The 27,981-nt window shown below is 48.0% G+C and overlaps 1 protein-coding gene across 1 annotated transcript; it reads left to right on the forward strand.

Moving 5' to 3' along the window:
- Positions 1-212: 212 nt before the first annotated feature.
- LOC142579839 (fatty-acid amide hydrolase 2-A-like) lies at positions 213-27,844 on the forward strand. The gene is made up of 7 exons (XM_075690440.1): positions 213-432; positions 16,088-16,307; positions 18,678-18,887; positions 21,072-21,191; positions 22,080-22,234; positions 24,150-24,245; positions 26,895-27,844. The coding sequence occupies exons 1-7, from the start codon at positions 244-246 to the stop codon at positions 27,492-27,494; spliced, it is 1,590 nt and encodes a 529-aa protein (XP_075546555.1). The 5' UTR covers positions 213-243; the 3' UTR covers positions 27,495-27,844.
- Positions 27,845-27,981: the final 137 nt, after the last annotated feature.

Here is a 27,981-nt window from a genome sequence, read left to right on the forward strand (position 1 = left end):
CGCTTGTTCTTTTTGTTCACACTTCTCACGAAGAAGCTGCCAAGAGGCCGCGGGGAATCCATTGGAAAATTGGAAAAGCAGGCTTGCAGGCGGGCCTGAGCGCACCACGGACAATGGTGAAATGACGGTGAGGGCCTACCCGCGGGTGCTCACCGCCGCTGCCAGGTGGCGCGACATGTACAGGCAAACTGCATTGCAGGGTGCCCATACGCTAGCGTCGTCGGACACGGCGTTCTTCGTGCAATGGCTTCCATCCTGCAAAGCGGTCGCGAGCTGCTAGTGGAGTTGGGCGTGTACTTGTGGTGTGTCGTGGTCAGGCTGGTGTTTGCCTTGTGGTTCTCCTGGAAAAAGCCTCTGCCATTGCCAGTTGCCGCCGACAAGCTTCTGCTCCGTTCTGCTACATCTCTTGCGGCCGACATCAGAAATGGCAAGGTGAAGTAACCTTTTCAACGCGGCCTGCCTACCAAAATAGCGTTCACAAAGGGACGTTTCAGTGTGCTGTTCGTTTTTTGGGACGCGCTAGAAAACACAGCATAATATAGTAACGACGCTAGTATAGGAATTTTTAAAAGGTTGATGAGAATATATGATGAGGAGTTTATAACAGCTGTGTCTTACCAGTACTCACGTAAGGGGCAGAAACCTGGAGGCGTACGAAAAAGGTTCTACTTAAATTGAGGACGACGCAGCGAGCTATGGAAAGAAGAGAAAGAAGAAGAACTTTAAGGGATAAGAAAAGAGCTGATTGGGTGAGGGAAGAAACGCGAGTTAATGATATCTTAGTTGAAATCAAGAAAAAGAAATGGGCATGGGCAGGACACGTAATGAGGAGGAAAGATAACCGATGGTCATTAAGAGTTACGGAATGGATTCCAAGGGAAGGGAAGCGTAGCAGAGGGCTGCAGAAAGTTAGGTGGGCGGATGAGATTAAGAAGTTTGCAGGGACAGCATGGCCACAATTAGTACAAGACCGGGGTAGTTGGAGAAGTATGGGAGAGGCCTTTGCCCTGCAGTGGGCGTAACCAGGCTGATGATGATGATGAGGAGGAGAATATGATAACACGCGGCTGATACGCGGACTACCACAGCGCTGTGACGACATTTCAACGTGCTTAAATCTGTGATACATTGCTGCTCGCCTTACATTTTGTTGCTGTCTAATTCTTTGGTTTCTGCAGGCGTATGACTATAAATACAGGGTGTTTCAGTGAACACTTTCAAAAATCTTTCAGTGTGCCTGTAGGAGATAGCACGATTCTAGTCCATGCGCTCGTCTACTCGAAGAGGCGGACATTACTTGCAAAGTGAAACGCGTCGTAGACTAATTACCAAACTTTACTAATTAAGCTTTGGAATGATTACTTATGGCAGATATTATAATTTGGGAGCTCTTTCTGTGAGACTGCAGGGCATATCCAATTGAAAAGAATAGTGTGGATGACTCCAATTACGAGATTTGCTTCGTCGAACTTGTAAAAAATGCGCTGTCGTTCCACTTAACAAAACGTCCCTTTATGCATTGAAGCAAAAAAATTAACTGGAACGCCACTGCATTTCTCCGCAAAGTTCGAGAATCAATATCTAAAAACTGGTGCCATCCTCAGAATTCTTTCCGATTGAACCTGCCTTGCAAGCTTCCCGGCTAGAGTTTGCAAATTTCGATATGTGCGCCATGAGAAAATTAGTTAGAAACTTGGTTATTCTTTGTTAATTACTGGGCTACGCATTTCAGTTATTTGTGCAAGTGATGTCCACCTCTTCAAGTAGACCAGATCATGGACTACAATACTGCTATGTGCCCCAGGAAGTTAAAAAAGAAAGAAAGTGAGAGCATTCGCTCAAAACCCGGTATATATACAGGGTGTCCTACTTCAGCCAGAGATTACAATGTGCAAATGCCACGAAGCTGGACAGAACAAATGTAATGTTGTTTGCCGTCGCTTGGAAATACTCAAAATGTTTATTTAATTCTGTCTACTTTGATAGTTAGCCTTAATTAATTCACCAGCTTCTCAAATATTTTAATTAGATGAAAAGTGTCAATGAGAAAATTGTAGAGCGCCATGAAAAACTCCCGATCCAGCTTTCTGTTGCTCAATACCTGCTACATAAAAGTCTTTTTCCGAGCCTGAAAGAATCCCTAACATGCACGCAATATTGCCGCCTGGCTCGAGGCACTTTGCGCGTATTCACAGGCTTCTTTCGCGCTCGGAAGAGCACTTTTATGTAGCCCGTATTGAGGAACAGGAAGCTGCAACGGGAGTCTTTCATGTCGCTCTACAAATTTCTCTTTGACACTTTTCATCTAATTATAATATTGGAGAAGTTGGTGAATTAATTAATACTGGTTATCTAATTGGGTGGAATGAAAAAGATCGCTTGAGTATCTCCAAGCGACGGCAAACATTACTTTTGTTCGGTCCAGCTACGTAGCATTTGAATATTTTTACACCCTGGCTAAACTTAGCTGGGAGACCCCGTATATTGTGCATCTGACGCCGGTCTGCTCCGGACCACCGTCGATTGCACTTCGCTCCTCAAAGAGGCAGGACAAGTGTCGAATCAGCTCCAGAACAACACTTTGCTATGTGGTGAACTCGGTTTGACTCGCGGATCCGGGACCTTAAAGAGATACGAGTTAATCCCAACGCATTTATTTTGCAAATTTACCACTAGATCGCCACTGAATGCCCTTAAAATAAAAAAAAAAAACAGAGGACTTGTCATCGTTTGCTAGCGAGTGCTGCCCTTTTCCCTCGTTTGCGTGTGTTCGTAAAATGGCATTAGCTCTGCGCATGCTGGCTTTTTTGCGCCGTAGTTCGAGATCATTCCAGCGTACTGTGGGCGTGATTTAGCCGCGGCTCAAAAGGTAGGTCACCACCCTCGCTATAGAATGTGCGAGCGTTCGATCGAAGCGTAAATTATCGGTGCGATTGCGTTATTATCAGGTTATGACAATACCTTTTCTTGGGAAGGTTGGCACGAGATTAGCGAAGATCACTGAGATTAGGCTTTTATCGGCTGCAGGTATTTCTATCTAACATTTAGAATTATCGCATTTCGTAGGCTCGCACAGCAACTGTAAGCGATCATTCACGTCTGTGTAATGGATGTTTTGAGCTGTCTCATTGACAGGGTTATCCTGCAGGTATCGAAAGGTGCAAATAAGAGCGGAACAGTTTGAATGCCGATGCCGACTAGCAGAACCTCTGTGTGCCCGGTATACTATTATTATTAAACAGTCATAATGCACCGCGCGTCAAAGCAAAAAAAAAAAAGAAGCGATAGCGTCTCGAGAAAAAGCGAACAAGGTATCAACAATACAACCTCTCCCAATTTCAATATATCAATCAATCATTTAATGTGCCCAGAAGCAACGCTTAGGTCTGAGTGCGTTAAATAGGAAAATCAAAGCAATATTACCGGCAAATAGAAGTAAAAATACACAACGTATAAAAGGAACAGTTATGAAAAGAAGATGTACGAACAACAAAGCGCAAGGTAAATATTAAAGAAAAAGAATGAGAAAGGCAGTTGAACGATGTGAGAAAATATAAAACAGCAACGCAAAGCTTGGAGAACAACAATGACAGTGACTTGTGAAAAACGACATTAAAATAAGCGTTATAAAGACCCGGTACTGCGTGTACGGTTAAGTGTTGGTGCTGACCGGCAGGAGCATAAAGCCGGTCAGCACCAACACTTAACCGGCGTTTCCTTGTGATCATGCCCGTATTACGAAACATGATACAACTCAGGAGTTCGCTGCAGTTGCGGATACCGTGAAGGATACTGTCTGCAGTGAAGTACGCTTAATGACAATGATCCAGCAGCGTTCGAGCAAGGTCCAGTGTTCGTATTAGGCAAGCAACGATGGTATATGCCTACAAACCTTTTAAGCGCAAGCTTACACGCCTCGTCTGTGAAATCGATGAGATTATGTGTCACCGCGAGAGAAGCGTGCGCCAGAGGAGAAAAGCGCCTTGTTAGGGTTGGCGTCTGACACCACGTGGCGAGAGGTCATTCACCCTACCGCCTGAGCCGGAGCCCACGAGTGACCTCATCCCCGTCGCCTCTCATGGTCGTGGCACCGCGCGTGCTGACCTCATCCCTGTCGCCTCCCATGGTCGCGGCATTGCGCGTGCTGACCTCATCCCCTTCGCCTCTCATGGTCGTGGCATCGCGCGTGCTGACCTCATCCCTGTCGCCTCTCATGGTCGTGGCATCGCGCGTGCTGACCTAATCCCCGTCGCCCTCCTGAGCTGGAGCCCACGGGGGCCCTCTCTCCGTGGCTGTCACGTGTCATTCGACGGAAGCAAGATCCCGCCCACAACTTGTAGAGAGCCTATTTAAGGGGCTCCGAAATGTACTTTGAGAGACTTGAGACTTCATGCTTTTCTTATTTTCTTTCAACTACCTTTGAATAAACAGTGCAAGTTTCGCACTAGCAAATCGTCTCGCCCCTGCTTGGTCGCCATGATCTACCGGATGCCTGCAGCCCGCCGACAACGCCACGCTACCCAATAAGTAATGTCGGTCGAGCTTCGATAGGCAGGCATCGCTACTTCTCGGCAGCAGTACGGTACGCTTCCCTGGAGTACGCAACGAACTGGCTGGCAGCGATTGGGATACGGAATCCTGGAGACCCCAGCTTGGACGACAACTACGAGATCGTAGCCTCTTCGTCCTGGCAACAACGTTCGGAAAGGAGGTGTCCGGATCATGAGTGCATATGGTGAGTGCACGGCTTTTCTTCACTGAGATATCACTTGGCTTTTACGTATTTTTTGGAAAGTACATAGCAGTGATTTTTCTATAAACCGTTGACGGAAGTTTGAGTACGTCAAGGTTGTATAGAGTGAAGGTTGAGCAGCACTAAAGGCAGCCATGAACTTGAAGGCACTAAAGAAGCCGGAATTGTTGAGCTTGGCCAAAGAGTTGGGCCTCCAAATTGCCGAATCAAAGAGAAAGCCGGAGATCATTGCGGCGATCGAAGCGATCGGGGCAGACGACGAGGAACTGACGGAATGCCTAGAGGGCATTAAAGAAAGAGAGGAAGAGCGTAAGCGCCTAGAGGAAAAAGAGGAGCGCGAGCGGGCTGCACATGAGGAAAAAGAAGGGCGCGAGCGGGCCGCACGTGAGGCCAAAGAAGAGCGCGACCTCGAAATGAAGCGCCTAGAGATTGAGCTTCTGAAAGCACAAAATAGCGAAAGACCTAGCACAGAGGCACGTGAAAGCGAGCGCAGAATGACAGACTTGATGGCAACCTACGCAGTAGGAGGGGACATAGGGCTTTTTCTGGTACAGTTTGAGCGCACGTGTGAGAAGGCAAAATTCGCGAAAAACACGTGACCGCAACGCTTACGTTGCTGCCACGTGAGGTAGCTGATATTATCGCCCGCATGGGGAAAGAAGAAGCAGAGGACTTCGATGAAGTCAAAGCAAATCTGCTTAAAAAGTATAGACTATCAGCTGAAGCATTCAGGCGAAAGTTCAGGGAAGTCGAGAAGACCAAAAGTGAGTCATATTCAGATTTTGCGTACACCTTGGAGGTAAACCTGAAGGAATGGCTCAGAGAAGAGGGTGCACTCGGCGATGCCGAAAAGACAATGCAGTGCGGTGCCTTAGAACAGTTCTACCGCCGGCTGCCAGTAAACATCAAGCATTGGGTTCAGGATAGGCCAGGCGTAGACACTATCACGAGAGCGGCCAATCTCGCTGAGGAGTACGTAACTCGCCGTGCGTTCGAAGGCAACGAAGCTCCTAAGGAGGAAATGAATAAATGCAGACCCGACAAGCCAAAACGATGGTCAAAGTCGAGTCGGTATAAAACAAAGGAAAGATCAGATTCAGGTAAAAGTAGTGACGAGGACAGCGAACGAGAAAAGGAGTCACCCGAACAGAGGGCAGAAAAGCAAAGGAAAAAGGCTTTCGAGGCCAAGAAACCAGTAGTTTGTTACAACTGCCGGCAAACGGGGCATATCTCCGTGGGATGCAGAAATCCCAAACTAGCGTTGATGTCACTAAGTAGTAACGCACAGAATCTGAACTTGCTCGAACCGTACATTCGAGACCTCGTGGTAAACGGCAAACCGTGTAGAGTGCTTCGCGACTCGGCAGCCACAATGGACGTAGTGCATCCGTCGTACGTAGATGCCGGCCAGTTCACGGGGGAACGTGCTTCGATAAGGCAAGCCGTAGAGGCCTCCAGTGTTTGTCTCCCGGTGGCCAAAATTCGTATTGAAGGCCCTTTCGGAGTACTGGACACTGAAGCCGCCGTCTCGGCACATCTCCCGCCTCAGTATACATATTTGTTTTCTAACAAATCTGAGGATTTCCTACGACGCAGGGGAATCGGGTTTAGTGAGGGAACAGTGCAAGCCCTAACTCGTTCCAAGGCAAAGGAGCTCGCGGCTAAAGCAGTGGATAAAAGTCCAGTGGTGAAAGAAACCGGTTTGACAGCTGATTGGTCAACTAGTACTGAACAGGATAGCCCTATAGGGGATGAGGCGGAAAGTACGCCAGCTAATGAAAAAACCAGGAAAGCAGCGGAGCCTGAAATGTCGCGAGAAGCAGAATGCAGCAAGTTATTGAACGTAAGCCATGCCACAATGATCGCTGAGCAGGAAATGCGTAAGGCACAAAGCAATGCTGAGTATTACTATGACAGGACGGCTCGCACGCGACACCTTGAAGTTGGGGAAAAGGTAATGAACCTGAAAACCTCGTTGAATAACCGATCTGAGGAAATGCCTGTCGACTTTCCAGAGTTAACAGCAATGACGGAGACAAAAGACATTGACGAGACCATTAAGTTAGTAGAGCAGGAGGCGTTGAATCCCATTCAGAGGGCCGAACTGAGGGAACTAGTGTTTGAATTTAAAGACGTATCTTCAGAGACACCGGGCAGGACAACTGTGATCGTGCACGACATCGAGTTAACCTCGTCGGACCCAGTTCGTTCGAAAGCTTATCGCGTTTCGCCTCGTCAACGTGAAGTCATGACCGCTGAAATAAACAAGATGTTAGAGCTAGGTGTAATCGAGCCAGGAGAGAGTGATTATACCTCACCTCTTATCTTGGTTGAGGTCCCAGGAAAAGAGCCGCGGCCATGTATTGACTACCTCAGGCTCAATTTAATCACGAAGGACCAGACTTATCGAATACCGCATATCGAGGAAAGGCTTGAAAAGGTGAGCAGTGCTAATTTCCTTTCTACGCTCGATTTAGTCAGAGGGTATTGGCAGGTTCCGTTGACCGAGAGGGCAAGCAGGCTTGCAGCATTTATTTCCCCGATGGGAACCTTTCGTCCGAAAGACCTCAGTTTTGGATTGAAGAATGCGCCATATTGCTTCTCTAGCCTTATGGACCAGGTGCTATGAGGAATGGAGGACTTTGCACTTCCCTATCTCGATGACATAGCTATCTTTTCTTCATCATGGACGGACCATATGCAACACCTGGGAACCGTGTTGTGTCGGCTACGAGAGGCCAACTTAACTGTTCAGGCTCCCAAATGCCAATTAGAGCGCGCGGAGGTAGCTTATCTAGGTCACGTAATAGGGCAAGGCCATCGTCGGCCTTCCGGGGTTAAACTGACCGCGATAGACAACTTCCCGCAACCGCGCACCAAGCGGGACATCAGATCATTCCTTGGCTTGGCGGGTTATTACCAAAGATATATTCTGCGGTATTCCGAGATTGCAAGTCCTTTAACGGATGCTCTCAGAAAAACAGAACCACAAACGGTAAAGTGGGATGACGCAAAAGAAAAGGCGTATAGTATGCTGAAGAACGCACTAACGAGTCAGCCAGTGTTGAACGCGCCCGACTACTCTAAGCCATTCAGTCTTCAGTGTGATGCCAGTGACAGCGGTATGGGGGTGGTGCTCTGTCAAAAGAAAGATGACGAGAACGAATATCCTGTACTGTACGCCAGTAGAAAGCTTTCAGTTCGTGAGGAAGCATACAGTGCATCAGAAAAGGAATGCGCCTGCGTAGTTTGGGCGGTACAGAAACTAGCTTGCTATATCGCTGGCTCAAGATTCACCATAGAGACTGACCACTGTCCCCTCACATGGCTGCAGTCCATGTCTACGAAAAACGGTCGTCTTTTGCGCTGGAGCTTGGGTCTTCAACAGTACACCTTCGACATTCGCTACAAGAAGGGTAAGCTTAACGGCAATGCCGACGGTTTAAGTCGTTGCCCATAGAGTAACGAAAGCCTCATGCTCATCCGGGTTTCCGTGGCATATTTTTCGTGCATTCATATGTTTTTCCAAAGTGAATCCGATTGTTAGCTGATTTTAATAGCCACGTCTTAGCGCTTTCAAGAAATGGCTGTTTTTAGTGTTCAGGGGGGGAGGACGCGCGTAGGAAATGGGAAAGGTGTAGCGGGTTTTCTTTTTTTGTTAAAAGCCGGGTGTGTCTTGGGGGAGTGTGGCCTTGTGCTCGCTGCTTTGTGGTTGTGGGTCCGGCACTGTTCTGGGGTGATTGCTTGCCCACGCAGGAGACGAAAAGTTGCGAGACCTGCTTGCAAAGACCAATTTCACCGGACCAGACCAAGGAGAAAAGTCACAAGAGCGCCACGAGGACGGAAGACCACTCCCCGGAATCTACCTGCTACGAACGAAGGGTTCGTGACCTCTACGGGGAATCCTGATACCGAAACTCCGATCCCTCGTACAGCGGCTGTTGGCCCCTACACATCGGGATCTTCCTCCCCCGCCGGAGATGCTGTTAGGGTTGGCGTCTGACACCACGTGGCGAGAGGTCATTCACCCTACCTTCTGAGCCGGAGCCCACGAGTGGCCTCATCCCCGTCGCCTCTCATGGTCGTGGCATCGCGCGTGTTGACCTCATCACCGTCGCCTCTCATGGTCGTGGCATCGCGCGTGCTGACCTCATCCCCGTCGCCCCCCCTGAGCCGGAGCCCACGGGGGCCCTCTCTCCGTGCCTGTCACGTGTCATTCGACGGAAGCAAGATCCCGCCCACAACTTGTAGAGAGCCTGTTTAAGGGGCTCCGAAATTTACTTTGAGAGACTTCAGGCTTGAGACTTGAGACTTCATGCTTTTCTTATTTTCTTTGCACTACCTTTGAATAAACAGTGCAAGTTTCGCACTAACAAATCGTCTCGCCCCTGCTTGGTCGCCATGATCTACCGGATGCCTGCAGCCCGCCGACAACGCCATGCTACCCAATAAGTAATGTCGGTCGAGCTTCGATAGGCAGGCGTCGCTACTTCTCGGCAGCAGTACGGTACGCTACCCTGGAGTACGCAACAGCCTGCAGGTGAACAGAATGGCGCGCTGAGGACAAGTACGGGGACGCGCGCTGAGTGCACTAAGGTTTGTTCAGAAACCTTAGAACGCACGGCCAGGGTTGCCAGATGGTCCCCCCAAATAATAGCCGAATGATCTCAAAATGTAGCCTAAAAGTAGACAAACGCAAATTTTTTCGTGAGCAAAAAGTAGCCAAAAACATAGCCAAGAGGTTTTATGACGTTCTGCAGCTGGTTTATACATGGTGTAGATGGTATCCAAATCTTGCAGCGTACTTTTCCAGCTCTAAAGTTACTTCCACGGCATGCAACTAGAACAACACTGGCCTCAAGATCTGCGTAAAGAGCTCTAGAGCTGCCGCTCAGACGTGTATTGAGACACCACTTACTGTTACAATTAACCGAAGAAGTTCTTTTCCGGTTTAATCATGTCATTATCGATATTTACTGAGCAACGCTTTGAGCTAACTTTAGGTCAGGCCTCGCTTTACTCAAGGCATTCTTCTATAAGGCTCGGGCAATACCATGCCAGCTGCAACCTCGAGGGTCAGATTTGCCTGGTCACGATCGAGTACCCAAGAAACGGCCCAACTCAAGGCATTAAAATGGGGATGCCTTTCCCATACACTTGATTTATAAAATAAACATGTTATTTCTTTCCCGGTTTCTCTCGCCTCTCTCGACTTACTCGAAAGCAGCTCGACGTTGAGTGCGGAGAGGCTGCTGCTTGGAGGCACACTTGACTCTGGAGAAAACTTCAAACCTTCTCGCATATTCCTCGTGCGAAGAAGCGGCAGTTGCGACTGCAATTTGCCTTTGAATGGGTAAACCAGAATAGCCTGCTGGCCCATAACAGAATAGGCGAATTAAAGTTTATGGTTTTAATTGCCACCTGGATTACGGCGCTGACAATAATCCATGTGGTATGAGCAGAGTAGAGCTGCGCAGTATTGTAACAGGGATTCGCTTGCAAGACTAGGGCAATATGAAAACGTGCACGTAAGTTGCTGTGATTAAAGGCATGAATGCGTTACCAAATTTCCCTGGAGTGCTGGGTACCTTACCGTTTGCGCGATTTGAAAATTTTTTCCATCACAGCTCGATAATATGCGTGAGCAAAGTAGAATTTAATGAATAGTAAGATGAACAAAGAGGAGTTACAATGGCCAGAAAGTACGTGCATATATAAAGTAAGCCATAATTGCAATTACTCTTATGCACATAGTCTAAAGAGAAAAACATTGTGGCAGCAATATGGTTATCATCCTGACGTTGGCAAGGCAATCACTCACAGATTTTTGGTGAGCAATTGTCTTACCATCTTCACTGTGGACGAACAGTCTTTTCATATATTTACAGAGCTTATCATTGTAATAATATTAAACGTTCACAAAGCACCATAAAACAATAGCAACTTTCACGTAATACAGAGCCGCTTCACTAAAACAAAGAACAAAAAAAACATTGCGTAAAGTCCCAGTTGGCACTTCTCACACTGGGGATTTACACAAACGGATTAAATATACAATCTAGCCCCATTTGAGTTTACGCCGACTGCCACTTGGACCATATAGAACTGCAGAGTTGAAACGCGACAGAAACTGTTCATCTGGCGGTAAATCTTTGCCGCAGTTCCCACTCTTTGCCAGTACCAAACTTAACGCAGTGTCTCATTCGACATGCGGTTTCTCAGACCATTGATTGTGAACGAAACCTGGCTGAACAACACGCTTTCAACGGCTGCTTTCGAAACAGACAGCGCAAATAGGGACAAAGCAAGTTCAGCCAGCAGAGGGAACATTGGATTTCCGGCAGTATTTTTGCATTCCTAATAGTAGCCCATAACTTGGTGACGCTTGGTGGTACTACAGCAGAATATTTCACTTAAATCGACAGTCGATAGTGCTGCGCTTCGCCGATAGTGTACAGTGCGCGCCACCTTGTGTAGAGCGCAGAACGGCGGCCGCGGGAGCGCGCCGCAGCCAGCCAGTGACGTCTGACGGTAGTAGCTGCACCCGAGATAATATGCGTCGGCCACTGCGTGCCCAGACACTTCTTATCTCGTACCCAGCAGCTGTCGCTGGCTGCCTCTGGAGCGCCCCGGCGGCCGCCGTTCCCGCACTCTTAAGCAAAATTACACCCGTTGGGGTGTATATTTGCCGCACAACTACATTCTTAGAAAAATTTACACCCTCTGGGGCGTATCTTGTCCCATAACAATAATCGTCATCCGTGTTGCCCGCGTTTCCTTTCTTTAACGCTGTGAGCCCGGCACTTTCCAGTCATGAACGCATGCGCGTTATCAGCGTGACAGAGCATTCTCGACAGGAAAGTAGCGAGCGCAGCGTTTTCAAGAAAGGAAACGCAAGCAAGACAGATGGCGATAATCGTTGTGGGACAAATATACACCGGGTGCAACTGTTTTCAGAGTGTATACTTGCGCTGTTGTATAAGTGCACATAATAATTTGCTGTATAGCTGCCGGCAGGCAACACGTACTCGAAAGCTGTCAGCCCCACTCTTATTGAATCACGCGTGAACAGGCAGGTGGGTGGGTGGTAACAACTTTATTGAGATTCTGCTCAGTGGCAGGCCCGAGTCCTAGGATGGCCCCTCACGAGGAGCGACCCTTTCGGCCCAGGCAACGAGGGCTTTTTGTAGTTTTTCATCCGGCGTTCTGAGCAGCTCCTCCCACGTCTGTTCTTGGGCTTGCCCGGATACCACGTCTCCGGACCATGCCATCGAGCTCTGGCGAGCACTGCTGTTGTTCCTTCAGGACCCTGCAGCACCACCCGTCGGCGATCGGCTCCGCGACGGCCACAAGCGTCATGCGGCCCCCACTTAGCTGCCGCCAGGACGTTCATTAATAAAACGAAGGCAGCCTTACCCTTACCCTTTTGCAATAACATCCCTCCTCTTTCCACCGCAGCGTCTACGGCGCATTTTAATGTGGAATAAACGTGGTTTCATTCATTCATTCACATCTGTTCTGAAGGAGCTGGCAGGAGCGACCTGGGAGGGGGTAAGCCCTCGCGCCCCCAAAGAATGTGATTTTGGGTAGCCAGTGTCTGATTTGTGCAGTTTTGACATATTGGGTTCCATTGCCTGTTGGTAATTATGGCCAGCCAGTGTGGGCTGGGGAACGACTTAGTTTGGATTATACGCAGGATCGAGGCTTGCGCTCGCGTGAGGCTTGCGTTTGGAGGCGGGTAGATTCGCCTTTTTTGCTTGTAGTAGTTTGTTATCTCGTGGTATGTCGTCGGTGCCTCATCCATGGGATCCGAGTCTGAGGGGCCCACTTCCCGGTTGATTAGACCTCGGGCTACCCAGTGCGCCTCCTCATTCCCCTGATTCCCCGAATGGGCAGTGACCCATACGAGCCCGATGGAGAAATGACGGAAGCATTACAAGCGGCCGCGGATACCGTACAAAATTTTGTGCGACAGAATGGTCTAGCGTGCTCGCCGACAAAGTCGGAGCTTCTCGTCGTCCGAGATAAATCAACCAAACACGCCACGGAAAGGGACGCCACCTCACCTATACGAGTCAGTATGGAAGACGGCCCAGTTCCGCCCGTACTGACTATAAGAGTCCTGGGCATGCTAATTCGACATGACACCCATAATTCTGAGGCGATCGTCCGATTACAGACGACAGCCCGCCATATATTTATGTGGCCTAATCAGATGAGTAGCCACACGACACCGCGGTATGAAGGAGGCTGATATATGCATCTGACGCAGGCTTTCCTGATCAGGCGCATCGTGTATTCCTTCCCCTACTACCACCTAGGCTTTTCTGACAAGGGAAAGGTTAACAGCGTCATTCGCACAGCTTATAAAGCTGCCCTTGGTCCCCCGAGGTATGCGAACACTGAACGGTTACTTGAGCTAGGTATATACAATACCCTAGACGAACACGTGGAGGCCCATAAAACAGCCCAACGTGAACGACTCTCCAGCACCGCAACTGACAGGGTCATTCTAAGTAAACTCGGGCTGAATCCCGTTATGAATTTAGCAGGAAGAACAACATTAGTCGGTGCGGTCAAACGCCGTTTGGTTGTAAAACCATTACCCAAGAACATGCTCCCTGGGAGACACGACAAGAGACGGTCTGCCAGAGCCAAAGTCCTTCAAGAAAGGTACAAAAGCAACCAGCACACCGCTTATGTCGATGCAGCAAGGCAAAATCACCAAACTTACGCAGTGAGTGTCGTGACCGGAGAGGGAGGTTTCACCTCACCTCAACGCCGCGACCATAAAAACAGCGTCCACCGTGGAAGCGGAAGAGACTGCCATTGCTTTGGCCATCATGAATCCCTCCTTGCAAACTATCATTGGCGACTCCAAAAGCGCAATCGTCAACTTTTCGAGAGGCAGCATAGGCGTCTGTGCAGCGCGAGTCCTACGGGACCTTACAAATGAACATGCAGCAGATGGCGCCCAACACAAAACAAAAAGAGAGCTTGGCAATGGAATGACATATAAACATGGCAGCCATGACTAAATGCCATCATCTCAGCGCCGACATTGCCTAAAAACACATACTTCGACACTGCCTGCATAATTTTGTAGCAGCAATGAGCTTTGGCTTTTATCAACGGGCGTTGCCGAATTTTGTCAGTGTTGACGTGGTCCTCGGGACTTGGAAGACCTTAAGACAAAAATAGCCCAAATATAGCCATGTAGCCAACTCGGAATTTTCGCTTCATCCCGCACAAAGGGTAGCCCAATTTGTCTACTAATAGCCCAATCTGGCAACCCTGGATGGATTGATGGATGGATGAATGGATGTTATGAGCGTCCCCTTTGGAACGGGGCGGAGGGTTGCGCCACCAAGCTCTTGCTATTATACTGCCTAATGTCCTACCTAGGTTAAACAATAAAAAACACTATGAAATAACACACCCAAATTTACTGATCCCCTAGTGCAAAATGTGCTTTTGTGCTTTTCCGTTTTTTGTCGTTTCCCTACTTTTCTTCCACCAATCCTCTAATCGCCTCTTACTAATGCCTATTGCGGGCATGTTTATTTTACCACTGCTCCCGCTGAACCCAAGGGCTTCAAGGAGGCCAGTGGTGCCTAAATCAACCGCTGGGTAGACGTCTTCACATTCTAATAAAACATGCTCCATAGTTTCCGTAGCTTTACCGCAGCAAGCGCATGCTTCTTCTGCCTTCTTATATCTCGCTTTATAGGTGCGTGTTCTAAGGCTGCTCACGGCAAAGCAACGCCACCTAGAGGAAAGCGTAGGTGGTGTTGAGCGATGCGGGGGAGGAAAAAGGAGGCGAAGCATGGCGGAAGAGGGTAGGCGGAGGCGCGTAGGGTTCACTTCCTCCGGCAGTTGCTACGGGTTCTGTGTGCGCTATGGACTTTACAGATTTGTCTCGTGATTGAGAGGCGGAGCTCCGAGCGAGATTGCCGGAGCAGCGGCGCAAGCGGCGGCAGGTCGAGCGGGAGTGGACCGACCACGAAGTAGTCGCCAGGTGCCGGTCACGAGCTAATCAAGTTCGACAAAAGTGCGGGCTTGCCCGATAGACTCCACAAGATGAAGAACAAGAAGAGGAAAATGAATAGTGTGAATAGTACATTACCAAATTGCTTGAAATATTAAAGGCTGTGTATTTCCTTACAGTGCCTTACCATCTTTCCTACTTGCACATTGCAAGAAAAACGGACGTAACACATACAAAAAAAGATAAGCCTTCAATAAACCGCGACACTTACACACGATCAAAACAATTTAAAAATATTCTACGCACATTGCACAAAAAGGGGAATAGCAATCGTACGTTGCGCACAACCCGTGTTAATGAAGTGAAACGTCACTGTAACTTTTCTGCACCCGATCTAGACTGTGACTAATGGGTCTGGAAATGGCATTCCAGACGACCGATGTGTATTTGAGTGGACGAAAGCAGATTATTGTGCAGTACTTGAGGAGAGTAGGTGTCGGAGAATTGAATTTCCTTGATAGTCTGGATCGCATACCCCACATTGGAACACGTTTAACGCGAATAGAAAGTGTAAGGTCATATTAAGGCGTGCACCAAGATCGTTGACCTCACCGACCTCACACAATGGTACAGAATCTACAGAATAACCACAAGTGATGCTTGTTTGCTTTGCGAGTGACAATTGAGACGTTGGTCTTAGCATCATTCAAAACGATGTTATCATCTTTGTAACACTTAGAACGAAAAAAAAAAAAACAGGTCAGACTGCAGGATGCGACAGTCTTCAACATTTGAATTTCCCTATGAATCTGCATCCTTAGAAATCCTTAGAAATTTCCTTAGAAATGTCATCGGCATATAGAAGGAAAGAGGTATTTTGAATAGGTGGAAGAGACATCAAGAAATATTAAAAAGAAGTGTAATCATAATACACATGGTTGAGGGACGCCGCTGGCCGCCATGTATAAGGAAGACGTTTGGCCATTGGCGTTAACGTAACATGATATATCATATCAAGACGATAACTGTGCGGGAGATTTAGAATTGACGACTCAACACCAGAGTGCGTAAGCTCGTCTAGGATCAGTGAATGGCGGATTACTCCAAAAACTTTGGTAAGGTCACAGTAAATGGTGTCAACTTTCCCCCTCCAAGTGATGCTATCAGGGCGCAGGATAAGGAGGGCTTCAAGCGTTGACGGCCCATTCGCTGTTGCATTTATACATTTCGGCAGAAAGATAAAAGCATCATTAGGCGAATAAACATGTTTTTTTTTCTTATTATTATGCCGTTTCTTGCGCTGCCTTAGTCGAACTAAGCCTAAGACGGGATCCTCAACCTTGCAGGTCAAAAGCGTCGACATCGTCTCGGCCTACATCGAGCGCATCAGGGAGGTTCAGCCCGTCATCAACGCTGTCGTCGAGGAGAGGTTTGAGGAAGCGCTCGAAGACGCCAAGGCGGTCGACAGATTGGTGGCATCGGGGACCTTGAGCGCAAGCCAAATTAGCAAGGAAAAGCCGTTGCTGGGGCTGCCGTTCACTGCCAAGAACAGCATTGCTATCAAAGGTTATTTTTTTTTTTGTTGCTGGCATGCGATGCCGGCAATATTCGCTCTTAAAGAGACATAAAATCATTTATAACGTGAATTGACTTAGTCCAGCCGATGAAAAGTTCGTGTTTCGTATTGATTGAAGCAAACACCGTTTTCCTAATTAAACGACGATTTTTGTTTGAAATTTTTGACGAATAGTTGGAATCAATGACTTTGTCACGCGGCAAGAAAATTACAACAATTACGGCGCCCTGTCACGCGACCGTCCTTTATTGACGCAAATCATGGGTATATTTTGAAATTTTTGGAATGCAATGCAAAAGTTGGATTATAAGTGTTCTTTTTTTGTATTTACTATGCACATCTTTATCTTTGATTGTTGCGAGTAGAAAAGTGGTGCTGCCTTCGTGTTACATCTTGAGGTGAGTGAGTGAGTGAGTGAAACAACTTTATTTTGTCCACTATAGACGTAAGAAAACTCCACGTCACCTGGCTAGGCCCACTCGGGGACCATCAGGTGGAACCTGACGGCCCTGTCGCGAGCCCTCTGGACTGCCAGGATTTGAGAGGTCTGATCCTGGGCCCTAATTAGCTTCATCATTTCCTCTTGACTGAAAGGGGGACCGGCAGAGGCGCAACCCCACAGGACATGTTCGAAGTCCGCATAATCACCACACAGAGGGCAGTCCGGGCTTGGTACATCTTGAGGTGATGAGGTTTTTTAAAATCTGGGTCGTCCGTTTCTTTGCAGTCGTCTCTGGAAACATCGCGCTTTAATAGCGTAGCCAGGAATATTTTTCGCGAAGTACACGCACTTGACCGCGGGAGGGATGGGTGGGCGAAGAAAATTTGGGAGTGGGCGTTGGGGGCACGTAAAATCTGCAGGTACAAACACTTCCGATAATGTCCTTCTTGTAGCGCCATAAAAAAGATAGGTTTAAAAAATCAGTTATTCCCATAAAAATAAAACTTAAATAAATACTTTAGCTTGAAGCAAAATTGTGCTTTAAACATCCTGGAGCACCATCAGTGTTTCCGCCATTCGAGGCTTGTTAAGCTAGAAAGAAACAAATAAAAGACAGATGACCTCTGAAAGGCCACGCTAGCATCCATGCTAACATTTTAGAGAGCCCACGAGTCCCTTCTCCTTACATGATGTGTTTTCAGGACGTCCTGTGGACCATCCGTATCAAAACTCACGAGCATTGCGAGGCATCATCTCAAGGACATCTAGGCATTCGGAGGCTCAAACATTCACAGTAAGAATACACATAGGCGAGTAGATGAGTGTAGACACTGGCTAGTACTATTCAGCTCTTTCAGTTGTACAACACTTGCAAGGAGGCACACCATGTAAAATTATCAAATGCCAAGAAATGGACGACTTGAAACCGCTTATTGTTGCATGGAAAAGCTGCTGGCTACTGAATTAGAATTTTGGTCAAGTTAATTGGTGATCTGCCATGACGAGAAATAGCGTGTGAAAGGAGGGATGTAATAAGTAAAGCACAACGAGTAGTGGCTTTGAGTTTTTTTTATTACGTCATTCGTTTTATGCGCTGGTCTTCACAGAGAGCCGCCACTATTTCTCTTGAAGCCAAGCAAATTTTAGCGGTACGTGCATAGAGAGTGGTCATGGCCGTAGTTGTTCGAATGCTGAGCTTGGGAAACCGCGAGGTCTCTGGTGCGAAGCAAATGTAGCCGCTCGGACGTCTTCTTAATTCTTTCATATTGCGTTGCTGCCTTTGAACTAAAGCGTGGCAAGCGAACGTACGAACCAGTAAGATCGGCACGTTTCGTAAATTATATTGTTACTGTGCGAAAAGAAAGAAAAGAGACCAACTAAAAACTTGTCTTGTTTCGGATTTCACTGTTGTGCACGAAACACCCGTGAGACGCCCAACAATTAAACACTCGCCTCTGAATATAGTGGTAAATAAATCCTCCCTCATATAGGCAGCATTCTCAACTTCATAGTGAAAAAGAAAACCCATCATGCCATTACCGCATGTCCCATCTATGTCCAAGACATTTGAAAAACGAGGACAGAAACAAGGGTTGGTGCTCTGACACCGCCACGACGGTGCGTGCGTCTGGATAAATATCTGACGCCGTCACGAGGACTGTTGCGCAAGCGCACCTCGTGTTCTGCATTTGCCTCCCGAAAGCTCCCCTATACCAGGTCCCTGTTGTGCTTTATAGGAATTGAGCGGCGAAGTATTTTGGAAGAAAAATGACAGCCTCATTCTCTTTAACAAACATCGAATGCATTTCGTTCGCACTTTAGCCGATTTCCTTGCGTGGTGGCACTGAGTGTGGCATTACACCGACTGTACGCGTCTGACACCCGGATTTTAAACTGCAGAGCCGTGTTCGCTTTGCAGGTCTACGACAGGACGCAGGCTCGACGTTCTGGCACGGGCGGCGCGCGGAGGAGGACGCCCCGAGCGTGGCGTTGCTCCGGGCAGCCGGCGCCATCCCGCTGGCGCTGACCAACGTGTGCGAGCTGTGCATGTGGGACGATGCGCTGAACCTGGTAGACGGCTGCACGCGGAACCCGCACGACACGCGCCGAAGCCCCGGTGGAAGCAGCGGTGTGTGGTTCGATTGTGTCGTATACAGGTCTCTGCCGTCGTTTGTAATACGCGGTTTCGTAGCACAAATAAGCGGTTTCGTCATGACAGCAGCCCCATTACTCTATCAGACCGTAGACGTCGCCATTAGTCCATGTTGGCGAGGAAGCGGAAAGACCATGAGCGGTCCTAATAATGCCAAACGGTCGCTTTCGTGACGGCCCTCAGCTATTTAGCTACTAACGCTTCAACCTGGGCCACATACGCTTTCAACCGGCAGTAGTGGAGAATCGCTCCACACCATATCTGGACTCATAAAATACATGTGCCTGTATAACCTTACTCTATCACCCTTCGGGGTAGCTGAGTACCTAAGATGCTAGTATACTTAGCTCAAAATTGCGGGCTAATCCCCGGCTCCGGAGATTGCAGGTTTGAGTGGAGGCAAACTGCGAAGACGCCCGTGTGAATCGTAGCGCACGTTAAAGATCCCCAGTTGGGCAAAATTCTCCGTAGACCTCCACTATGGCGTCCGCGGGACGTAAAAAGACTATTGGCTATAAAATTATCGTTACTCTACCCAATTTTTTCCAAAAATTTTTTTCTCGACGTTTAGTTACAAAAGAGCAAAAGGTTTCTTTCTTTCTAAAGCCAGCAACCCATCTAGCTAACAATTGTCTTGCTAACAGTGAGAGCAGCGGAATGGTGAAATTCTCAAGGTTGTCTGAACGCCGTTCCTTTTTGTATAGCAGAGAACTTGACTGATTTCCTTCCAATTTCACTACATTGATGTGTGGCTCATGCTTAGCGATCCATGTTGGGGTCAACAAGGTTTATTGAAGCGGGGCACATACTTCGTGGCCCATGTTCACGGAAGTTCAGTGAAGCCTGGCACACGCCGAGTTTCGCATACCCAGTCATGCAAGTTGAAATGAGCTAGATTGGTAGAAGAGAAGCACATGCCGGGAGTGGCACCTATGCAGTGACCGAAATTCACATCAACGACGTTCGTTGAATTCTGGCACTGGCCTGCTGGCACCTATGCAGTCATGCAAGTTTGGCGGAGACATTTTTGTTGAAGAGGAGCACAGAAACCACTACAGTATTTCTTTCTTACGCCGGCGCATTGAAGAAGTGCGTTGTTCACAAGATACCAGCAAAGAGCTGCTCCTTGACCCCGCGCATCAGATGACGTAACTTCTTCGTCATTCCTGGATCAGCTTGTCTGAAGAGGCGCATCATGTCTTCGATGTATTTGGTCACAGTTTCGTTTGGCAACTGCACGCGGGCCAGAATTGCATCGTTCCGCTCGTTCGGGGCGATCAGCACTGGTGTAGGTCTAAAGTAGCCGACACGGCAAAATTCGTGCCGCGACGTCATTTGCTCTTCACGGTTCCGAAACATGTATGCGCGCCGTCCATCAGGTAGAAGGGGACCTGTCTCAGTTTTGCCGCGTCGTTCCAATGGTTCAAGGCGGCCACGCGTTTGAAGTCGGCCTTCCATTCTTCGACGTCTACAAACACTGCGCCATGGAACGTCGTCGGAACCCGTGGGCTCTCAAGTGTATACCGGTTGAGCATCGTGCCCTCCATACCGGTTGGGGCGGGTAGAGTAGAAGCGCTAGTCATGCCGGTTGAAGTGGTGAGAACAGCGTCGACGACTTGCGGGTATAGTTCCCTGATCCTGCGGCTGGCCCGATGCACGTGAGTGTCGACTGGCACTGGATTCGTCGTGCGGATCCTTGGAGGTGTTTGTCACATCCGTAAGGGCTACCCCGCACCTCCACCTGTTTGTCACGAACCTCTAGAATACTCTTGGGGTTTTAATAAACCGGAGAGCAGCGGGCTCTTGGAAAGCGCGTCCATGATAAGCTCGTACAAAGCTCAGTTTACTATTTCGGTCAAATAAACGCCATAGAGTTAGGGCTAAGTGAAACACTCTATTTCACTGCCGCTTTCAGTGGTCTTCTCTTGATTTCAAGCATGATTTCTGCTTGTATTCACAGTTCGACGCTTGCACCATCATTTAATCCATGCACCATCATTAATTACGGTAAGGAAATCACATACTCATTATTGCTCGGACAGGATGTCCTGCTTAATTATTTCCTGTAAGCGTCTTATTTGTCCACGAAAGTACACGGCCTAGACGTGTATTTCTTTCATTATTTCATCTTTCATTATCATATTTTTTCGCAAACCATAGGTGGAGAGGGAAGCCTCCTGGCAGCGGCTGGCTCCCTGATTGGCCTAGGAACAGACATCGGCGGAAGCGTGCGAACACCAGCCGCCTATTGCGGGGTCTTCGGCCACAAGCCAACAGCCGGTGATTACGACAATTCGAATGTCTTTTTTACTGCGTTAGCATTAGGTGTGTCAAAGTGGAAAAATATTTGTCTGCAAAGCGCGGGAAGAAAAGAAGGTCACGAGGTAGAGTTAGAGATGGGAGAGCTCAGAAGAGCGTATATATATATATATATATATATATATATATATATATATATATATATATATATATATATATATATATATATATATATATATATATATATTGCATATATTGCACTGGAGGGCGGTCTGTTCTGGACCACCGTCAGTTGAACTTCGCTGCTTGAAGAGGCAGGCCGTGTGTCGAGTGAGCGCCTCGACAACACTTTGCAGCGAGGTGAATGCGGTTTAAATCACGGAACCTGGAGCCCAAAGAGGTGCAACGTAGTGCCAACACCTTTGTTTAGCACTTACCGCTAAATCCCCAGTGACATTTTTTCCCCGATTCAGTAACTTAATTCTAATCTCTTCTACCCGTTGTGGTTGTTAAGCGGTACGGAGTCGTGCTCATGGCATGTTAGGTTCCAGACCTTGCCTGCACCCTTTCGACGGAGCTTGTGACGCGAAAGCGCGCGTGATCAGATTTGGCCATGCGTTTGAACCCCCGGGGAACCACAGTTAAAGTGGGGATGCGAATATATCGCCCCTATTAGCGAAAAACCCCATTTACGTGGAGCATTATCAATACAATAATAATTTCCTATGCCTCGCCTCCCACAAATATTTATGACTCCTCTACTCGCAATAGAGGCATGGGCTAGCTCCATTCACCCTTTCCATATTAAAGGATCGAGAAATATTGCATTTAAAAAAATGGGTTTAGATGGCGGCGATGATGGCGATACCATTTTTGTGCGGACTTCTCGCCTTTCTATGCTACCCTCAGGAGTGGTGCCCAACACTGGCCTGTTGCCAGATGTCGGGAAAAACCTGGTGCAGTTCAACTGCGTTGGCCCCATGGCCAGGTTCGCGGAGGACTTGCCGCTGATACTCAACGTTCTGACGAGAAGTGAAACCAACGGGCTTCGACTAAATGAACAGGTGTGTACGATGCTATGGGGTGCTGTCATAAAGTGAGTCAACGAGCCGTCATTGTTGCGGACCTAATGAAGACAAAGGTGAGCAAATACGAAAAAAAGTACAGAGGTTCAAATGTGTCCGAAATTCGCGCAGTTTGTTCTGAGGAATAAAAAAAATATTTCATGTGGAGTGCGTATACTACCAAACGTCGCGGCTCTTCGAAGCTGTGAAAAAAAAAAAAAAGAGCCCTGATGGAGTGTATATACGATACAACGAAAACAGCTTTTTTTCCCCTTGTTTGCAATGATTATTGATCTTTGCAAGACTGGTGCGGAATGGAAATGAGCTAATAATAATAATAATAATAATAATAATAATAATAATAATAATAATAATAATAATAATAATAATAATAATAATAATAATAATCAGCCTGGCTACGCCCACTGCAGTGCAAAGGCCTCTCCCATACTTCTCCAACTACCCCGGTCATGTGCTAATTTTGGCCATGCTGTCCCTAAGAATACAGCAGGCTATTTCAAAATTTTGAAAAAGTGCTGATATTGCGCGAGGATCAATGTGGAAGAAACAATAATTTCTGCTTGCAGTCATTGTTCATTTGTCGAAGGGAACTGAGTAAAGGTGCTAAATCTGCGTATTGAAAAATATAACCCCTATTTCATGAAAAACCCGCTAAATTAGCTTTATCAAAGCTGGCGAATGAGTGGGAAATTGACGCAGCTTGCTTTATTTCACCACGAATTGTAGGAAAGTTCAGCTCCGCGGAGTCAAGAAAAAGATGTTTAGATGGACGAGGCCTTGCCAAACCAGTCACACCACTGAAACACATACAAGACATGTACGAAAAGTAACCGACCTTGCTACTATTAGAAAAGAAGCGTCTCCTGGCGTTTTCGTCATCCCAATACCATTAACAATAGTTTCCTCCTTCGACGCGCACCGTGTCCCACGGTCTTTCCTATTCGCGAAATACTTCTGGAATACCTCCTCGGAAGCGCTGTTAGGGCAGCCGTCGCATTGCGCTTGATGTTTCTTCAGGTATTAAGTTATTTTCCTATCAAGTGCTTTATTGATTTTCGGGAACAGCCAGAACTTGCATGTAGATATATGCGCACACTGAGAAGCTTGACCGATCAACTGAATGCTGTGCTTGATCAAAAAATACCGAATCAAGTGAGCTTCATGGACGGCAGTGCCACTGCCCTCATGCCGCTACCTATTCTTCGAACGCCTCCGAGACACAAACTTTGGAAGCAACCGCTTAATTCCCAAATCGGATTCGGAATGGCATTCACAGAATTTTGCTGTTGTGCGCTAGGTGAACAATCTTTTTCAAATTTGACCGAACGTCTCGTGTTTCCAAGGTTTCGTATTTCTTTTTAAACAATTGCTTCATTATGGCTTGTTGATGGCCTCACAAAAGCATAGTTCACTCTCCGCAGATGTTTCACTTTCCCTGAGGCATTACTATCACACATTTATCTGCTTAGAGTCCGTAGCGTCATCTCCAAACGCTGTTTCAATCTTCTGTAATGCTTCTGCTTGGCTATAGCCAAACTTCTCACAGAATGTTATACAGTGCCTTTGTTCGAGTCGCTCTGTCCTTTACGCTGACTTAGAATCGCGCCAAGGTGAGACGACGGTACTCAACACAAATCATCCTGCACAGCAGCAAACGCAAGTGAAGGTGAAACTGCCTGTACGCTAAACACATCATGGGCTCTCCTCCCGCGTCGCAGTGTGACTAACTTGAACCCTGTAGCTTCCGTTAAAATAAATAAAATAAGATATTTTTTCAGGCCGGCCCACTAGTTTCTACATAGGGACGCAACATCACGTCAGCGAGGGCAAATCTCTTATTAAGTGAAGCATCACCATCCGAAAAACAAAACTCGACCCTATTTTCTTTCTTCAGGTAAATATGAAGACGCTGAAGGTGTATTACATGGACACGGAAGGAAGCCTTTACATCAGCCGTGTGACCACCGAGGTTCGTCGAACAGTTACACGGGTAAGTATTTTCATAAATGCTTCAGAGGAAGCCCAGACACCCCACCCCCTGCTCTGCTGAACATCTAATTAGAAACAAAGTGGCCGGTGTTTTGTTTTGATGGGTGTACGGTGTACCATACCGAGCCATCGCCTACGCCGAAAGATCTTATACTCCGATTGTTCTGAGAAATACAATTTTTCTACAGCTCAGCAGTAGATGGGCTTCCTAGCCGACAACTTCCTCCTCCGTCCCCCTCCAACACACGTACAGACACACACTCTCTCTCGCTCTGCCTTTTCCCTCGTATTCTCACTCCTTTCCTTGCTGCTACGAAATTCTTTGTCCCTTCATTTGTCCCATATACGCATCACTAGAACACACGCATGGTACATTCGTGTTGAATCGGCGGTGATGATATTAGTGAATCGCAGTGATGATATTAGAGCGCACGCAAGCCACGCTGGCATATAAATAAACGCTGCGGCAGAAGGTCCGGAGCAAGGCGCATACGATTGAAAGCCTTGTCGGTCTGCGGCTTCTTTTCAGCGTCCCGGCATATAGCACACCGTGGCACAAGTCCCCCGCCGTAAGAAGGCCGTGCCGGTGCTCTGAAGCACACCGTGCGAGTTCGAGTAATCGAGCTTGAACCCGGAGATGCGTACAAGTTCAGTAACTCTGGCAGATGTATACACATATGCGGCAACCAATGGCGCACGAATAGAGGCCAACATAACGAGGCATCAGCTTTTCACAGAGATCCACCTGTTCGAGAAGTAGGGGGGGAGGGGAGGCAGAGGAGAACCTGGGATCCAGGGTCGACGTGGGCGTTTCGGTGATAGCGATCATAAAGTGTTTTTTTTTTTGTTAGTTCGATATACTAGAAGACGATCATGGGCGATGCAGCTTGCGGCGTCGGCGAGGCCAGTGGCGTCATGAGAATATAGGAGCAGGTAGAGAGTGTATCAGCATATAAGAAGCAAGGAGTCGTAGAGTCAAAACGAGTCGTGGCCATATGGTAAATAGAAAAAAATGAATAAACCTCAGTGTTGCGGCACGAAGGGTTATATGCAAAGGTAAGAAAGAGCAATGCAGAATCCCAATACACTTGTCTTCCCATAGATAGGTACCGAGCATATCGGTAATCGTACTGTAGACGCACTCGGCGAGTCCGTTTGTTTGTGAATGATAAGCCGTCGTGAACTGGTGATGTGTGGGGAAGGAACGGAGGGGAACGCCGACGACTTTTCCGAGAAAGGCGCGGCCGTGATCTGTGATAACGTCGCAAAGAACGTCGGCGACTTCGGTGGTGCAGTTCGTGGGAGGAGCGGCCGCGTGACAGCGAAGCGAGTCGCATAATCAGTGACGACGGCACTCCAACGCTTGCCTAAGGTTGATGTCGGGAAAGGTCCGAGGAGGTACAGCCCCACGCGGAAAGACGGGTCGTTGGGAATGTCGGTACGCTACAGTAATCCAGCTGGAAGCAACGAAAGTTTCTAGTCGCGTCGGCAGCGCTAACAGGTTGCAACGTATCGTTGAACAGTACGGTGAAAGCAAGGACTGTGGAAGTCTCGACAGACGGAATGTTAAGTGCGAGCTTTGCCCAAGTGGAAATGCATTTCCTGAGGCTGTGGGAGCACTTCGGAGTGTTATACGTGCTTGTGAACAACCACAAGAAGTACGGCGCGTCAGGGTGCAAGATAGGCCACTACAACACATCGCTTATTAAAAATGAAGAGACCGGAGTGCAAGATCCGAGTGTGAGGCGGTGCGACCATTGATGATGGATATTAAAGAAAGAGCACGATGCTGTTAAACGGAGAAGTGGACAAAGTGCGTAACGGACTATACGCCGGCATCGGTGCCGGCCGGCACCGTCGTCGATGGGATCAGGCTGGCAGGTTGGATGACAGGACATATATACAGCCGGAGTGTAATCTGCCTGATTTCTATAGTATAGAAAACGAGTAGTCTCGTAATCGTTACGCCCAGTGGCCGAGGTGCCCCGTGCGGTCTTCGATCGAGGACCTCCGGAATTGACCCCGTTTTCATTACACCGTCTCCGGAATCGGCCCAGTTTAGTATCACACCGTCTCCGGGATCGGCCCACTTTACTTGAGAAAACGACCTGAGCAGATAAGCCTGTCCACGACAAGTAAGGCTAAGAATGACTGGTGTAAATGGAGGAACCATGCATTTGAATGCGTATATATTTATTTCAGTGAGGACCCTTTACGGACATTTATCCAGTGCACTACATTCAGTACCGGTCGAGGTCGTAACTGAAGAGGCTGTAATGATTTCTTGCCAGTGTACAAGGAATCAGTTGTTAAATCGTATGCGCCAGTGCATCATCGTGCCTTTGCCTTATTGTGGTCGTCACACACACGCACACACACGCACACACACCAACTCGCCTCAGACACGCAATCCTTCGGCTTAAGCTAGCAGCACCGCGGGGAACTAACAGACGATGCTACGTAATTAGCAACCTGCAAAGTGCTTCGCATATTCCGTCAGTCTGTGAGATTTGCCCAATTTTTTTTATTTCGTATACAGAAGCATTTTGCCTGTCTCTTGCTGCTTCTTATCAATTTCGTTTCTGTACCGATAGAAGTAGGGGAAACTACATTTTAAGACGTTTCTCGTTCCTGTAATCTGCACGCGCAGGTCACCCAGTACCTCAAAGCGGCGCACGGACTGGAAGCGCAGCGACTGCAGCTGCCCGAGATGCGATTCGCCATGTACATGTGGTACAAGGTCGCCGACGCGATGGATGACAAGCCGCTGGCCGAGATGTTCAGACCCGGTGGCTTCAACACGCTAGTCGAACTGTTCCGCTACCTGGTGGGAGCTGGCCGGCACACCCTGGCGGCACTGGCCGCGTGCACCATTATGACAGTTTGCCGCTTCCGTACGAAGCAGAAGGCCGACGCCTACATGGCCTGCTTAGACAGCGCCCGCGACAGGCTCGAGGAGACGCTAGGGGATGATGGAGTGCTCGTACTGCCCGCGGCCATGAGCGCTGCCCCGTTCCAGAATCAGGACTTGTTCTTCTTAGATTCGTCTTGCATGACGGCTCTGTTCAATTGGTTCAAGGTGCCCGCCACAGTGTGCCCTGTAATGCGGTCCGCGCAGGGATTGCCCCTGTGTGTGCAGGTGGTGGCGAAGAGGGGAAACGACAGGCTATGCCTGGCTGTCGCCAGGGAAATCGAGAACCGCTTTGGCGGGTGGCTTGATCCTTCGACGAAAATGAAAGGTCGAGTCTAACGTCCGGGTGATTGTGACTCGTTAGTGTAGTTGGTCCTTGTTTTGACGTGGTTTCTTGAATTTACTAAAATTGCGAGGAAGCTGTTTCAACGTGTGCGTAACTGCTAAGAATGCCTCAGGTTAATAGCTTTCAGGAAAAGTCTTTTGTAATTTTTTTTTGTTTTCATGTGAAGTAAGAAATTACTCTGTACAAAGCATTTCTCATTTTCATATATATGACGTTGCACGTCCGCGTTTCAGAAAGTATTTCCCGTATTTCTAAAATCAGGAAATATTGCGAGAGAAATGTCTAGTGATTTTTGTTCAATGCATGGATGAATAAAAAATGCGTTTCTTTATTCGTTATTACACCCAGGGTCTCCTTGCGTCAAACGCGCCGAAACAATGATTTTGCAGTTAAATTGTTTTGCAACTCGACGCCTGACAAATATGTTGGCACGAAGTTTTGGGTGCAATACTCTACTGTCCCGAGCACTGCGACCAGAAA

Source organism: Dermacentor variabilis, chromosome 4 (genome assembly GCF_050947875.1).
Source record: "Dermacentor variabilis isolate Ectoservices chromosome 4, ASM5094787v1, whole genome shotgun sequence".
NCBI lineage: Eukaryota > Metazoa > Arthropoda > Arachnida > Ixodida > Ixodidae > Dermacentor > Dermacentor variabilis.

What these genes read in the sequence shown, in the direction of transcription:
- LOC142579839 (XM_075690440.1), top strand. Translation starts at nt 244, where the DNA reads ATGGCTTCCATCCTGCAAAGCGGTCGCGAGCTGCTAGTGGAGTTGGGC. An exon ending in CCGACATCAGAAATGGCAAG is followed by an intron (nt 433 to 16,087) that starts GTGAAGTAACCT and finishes TCAACCTTGCAG; the next exon opens with GTCAAAAGCGTCGACATCGT. An exon ending in AAGCCCCGGTGGAAGCAGCG is followed by an intron (nt 18,888 to 21,071) that starts GTGTGTGGTTCG and finishes CGCAAACCATAG; the next exon opens with GTGGAGAGGGAAGCCTCCTG.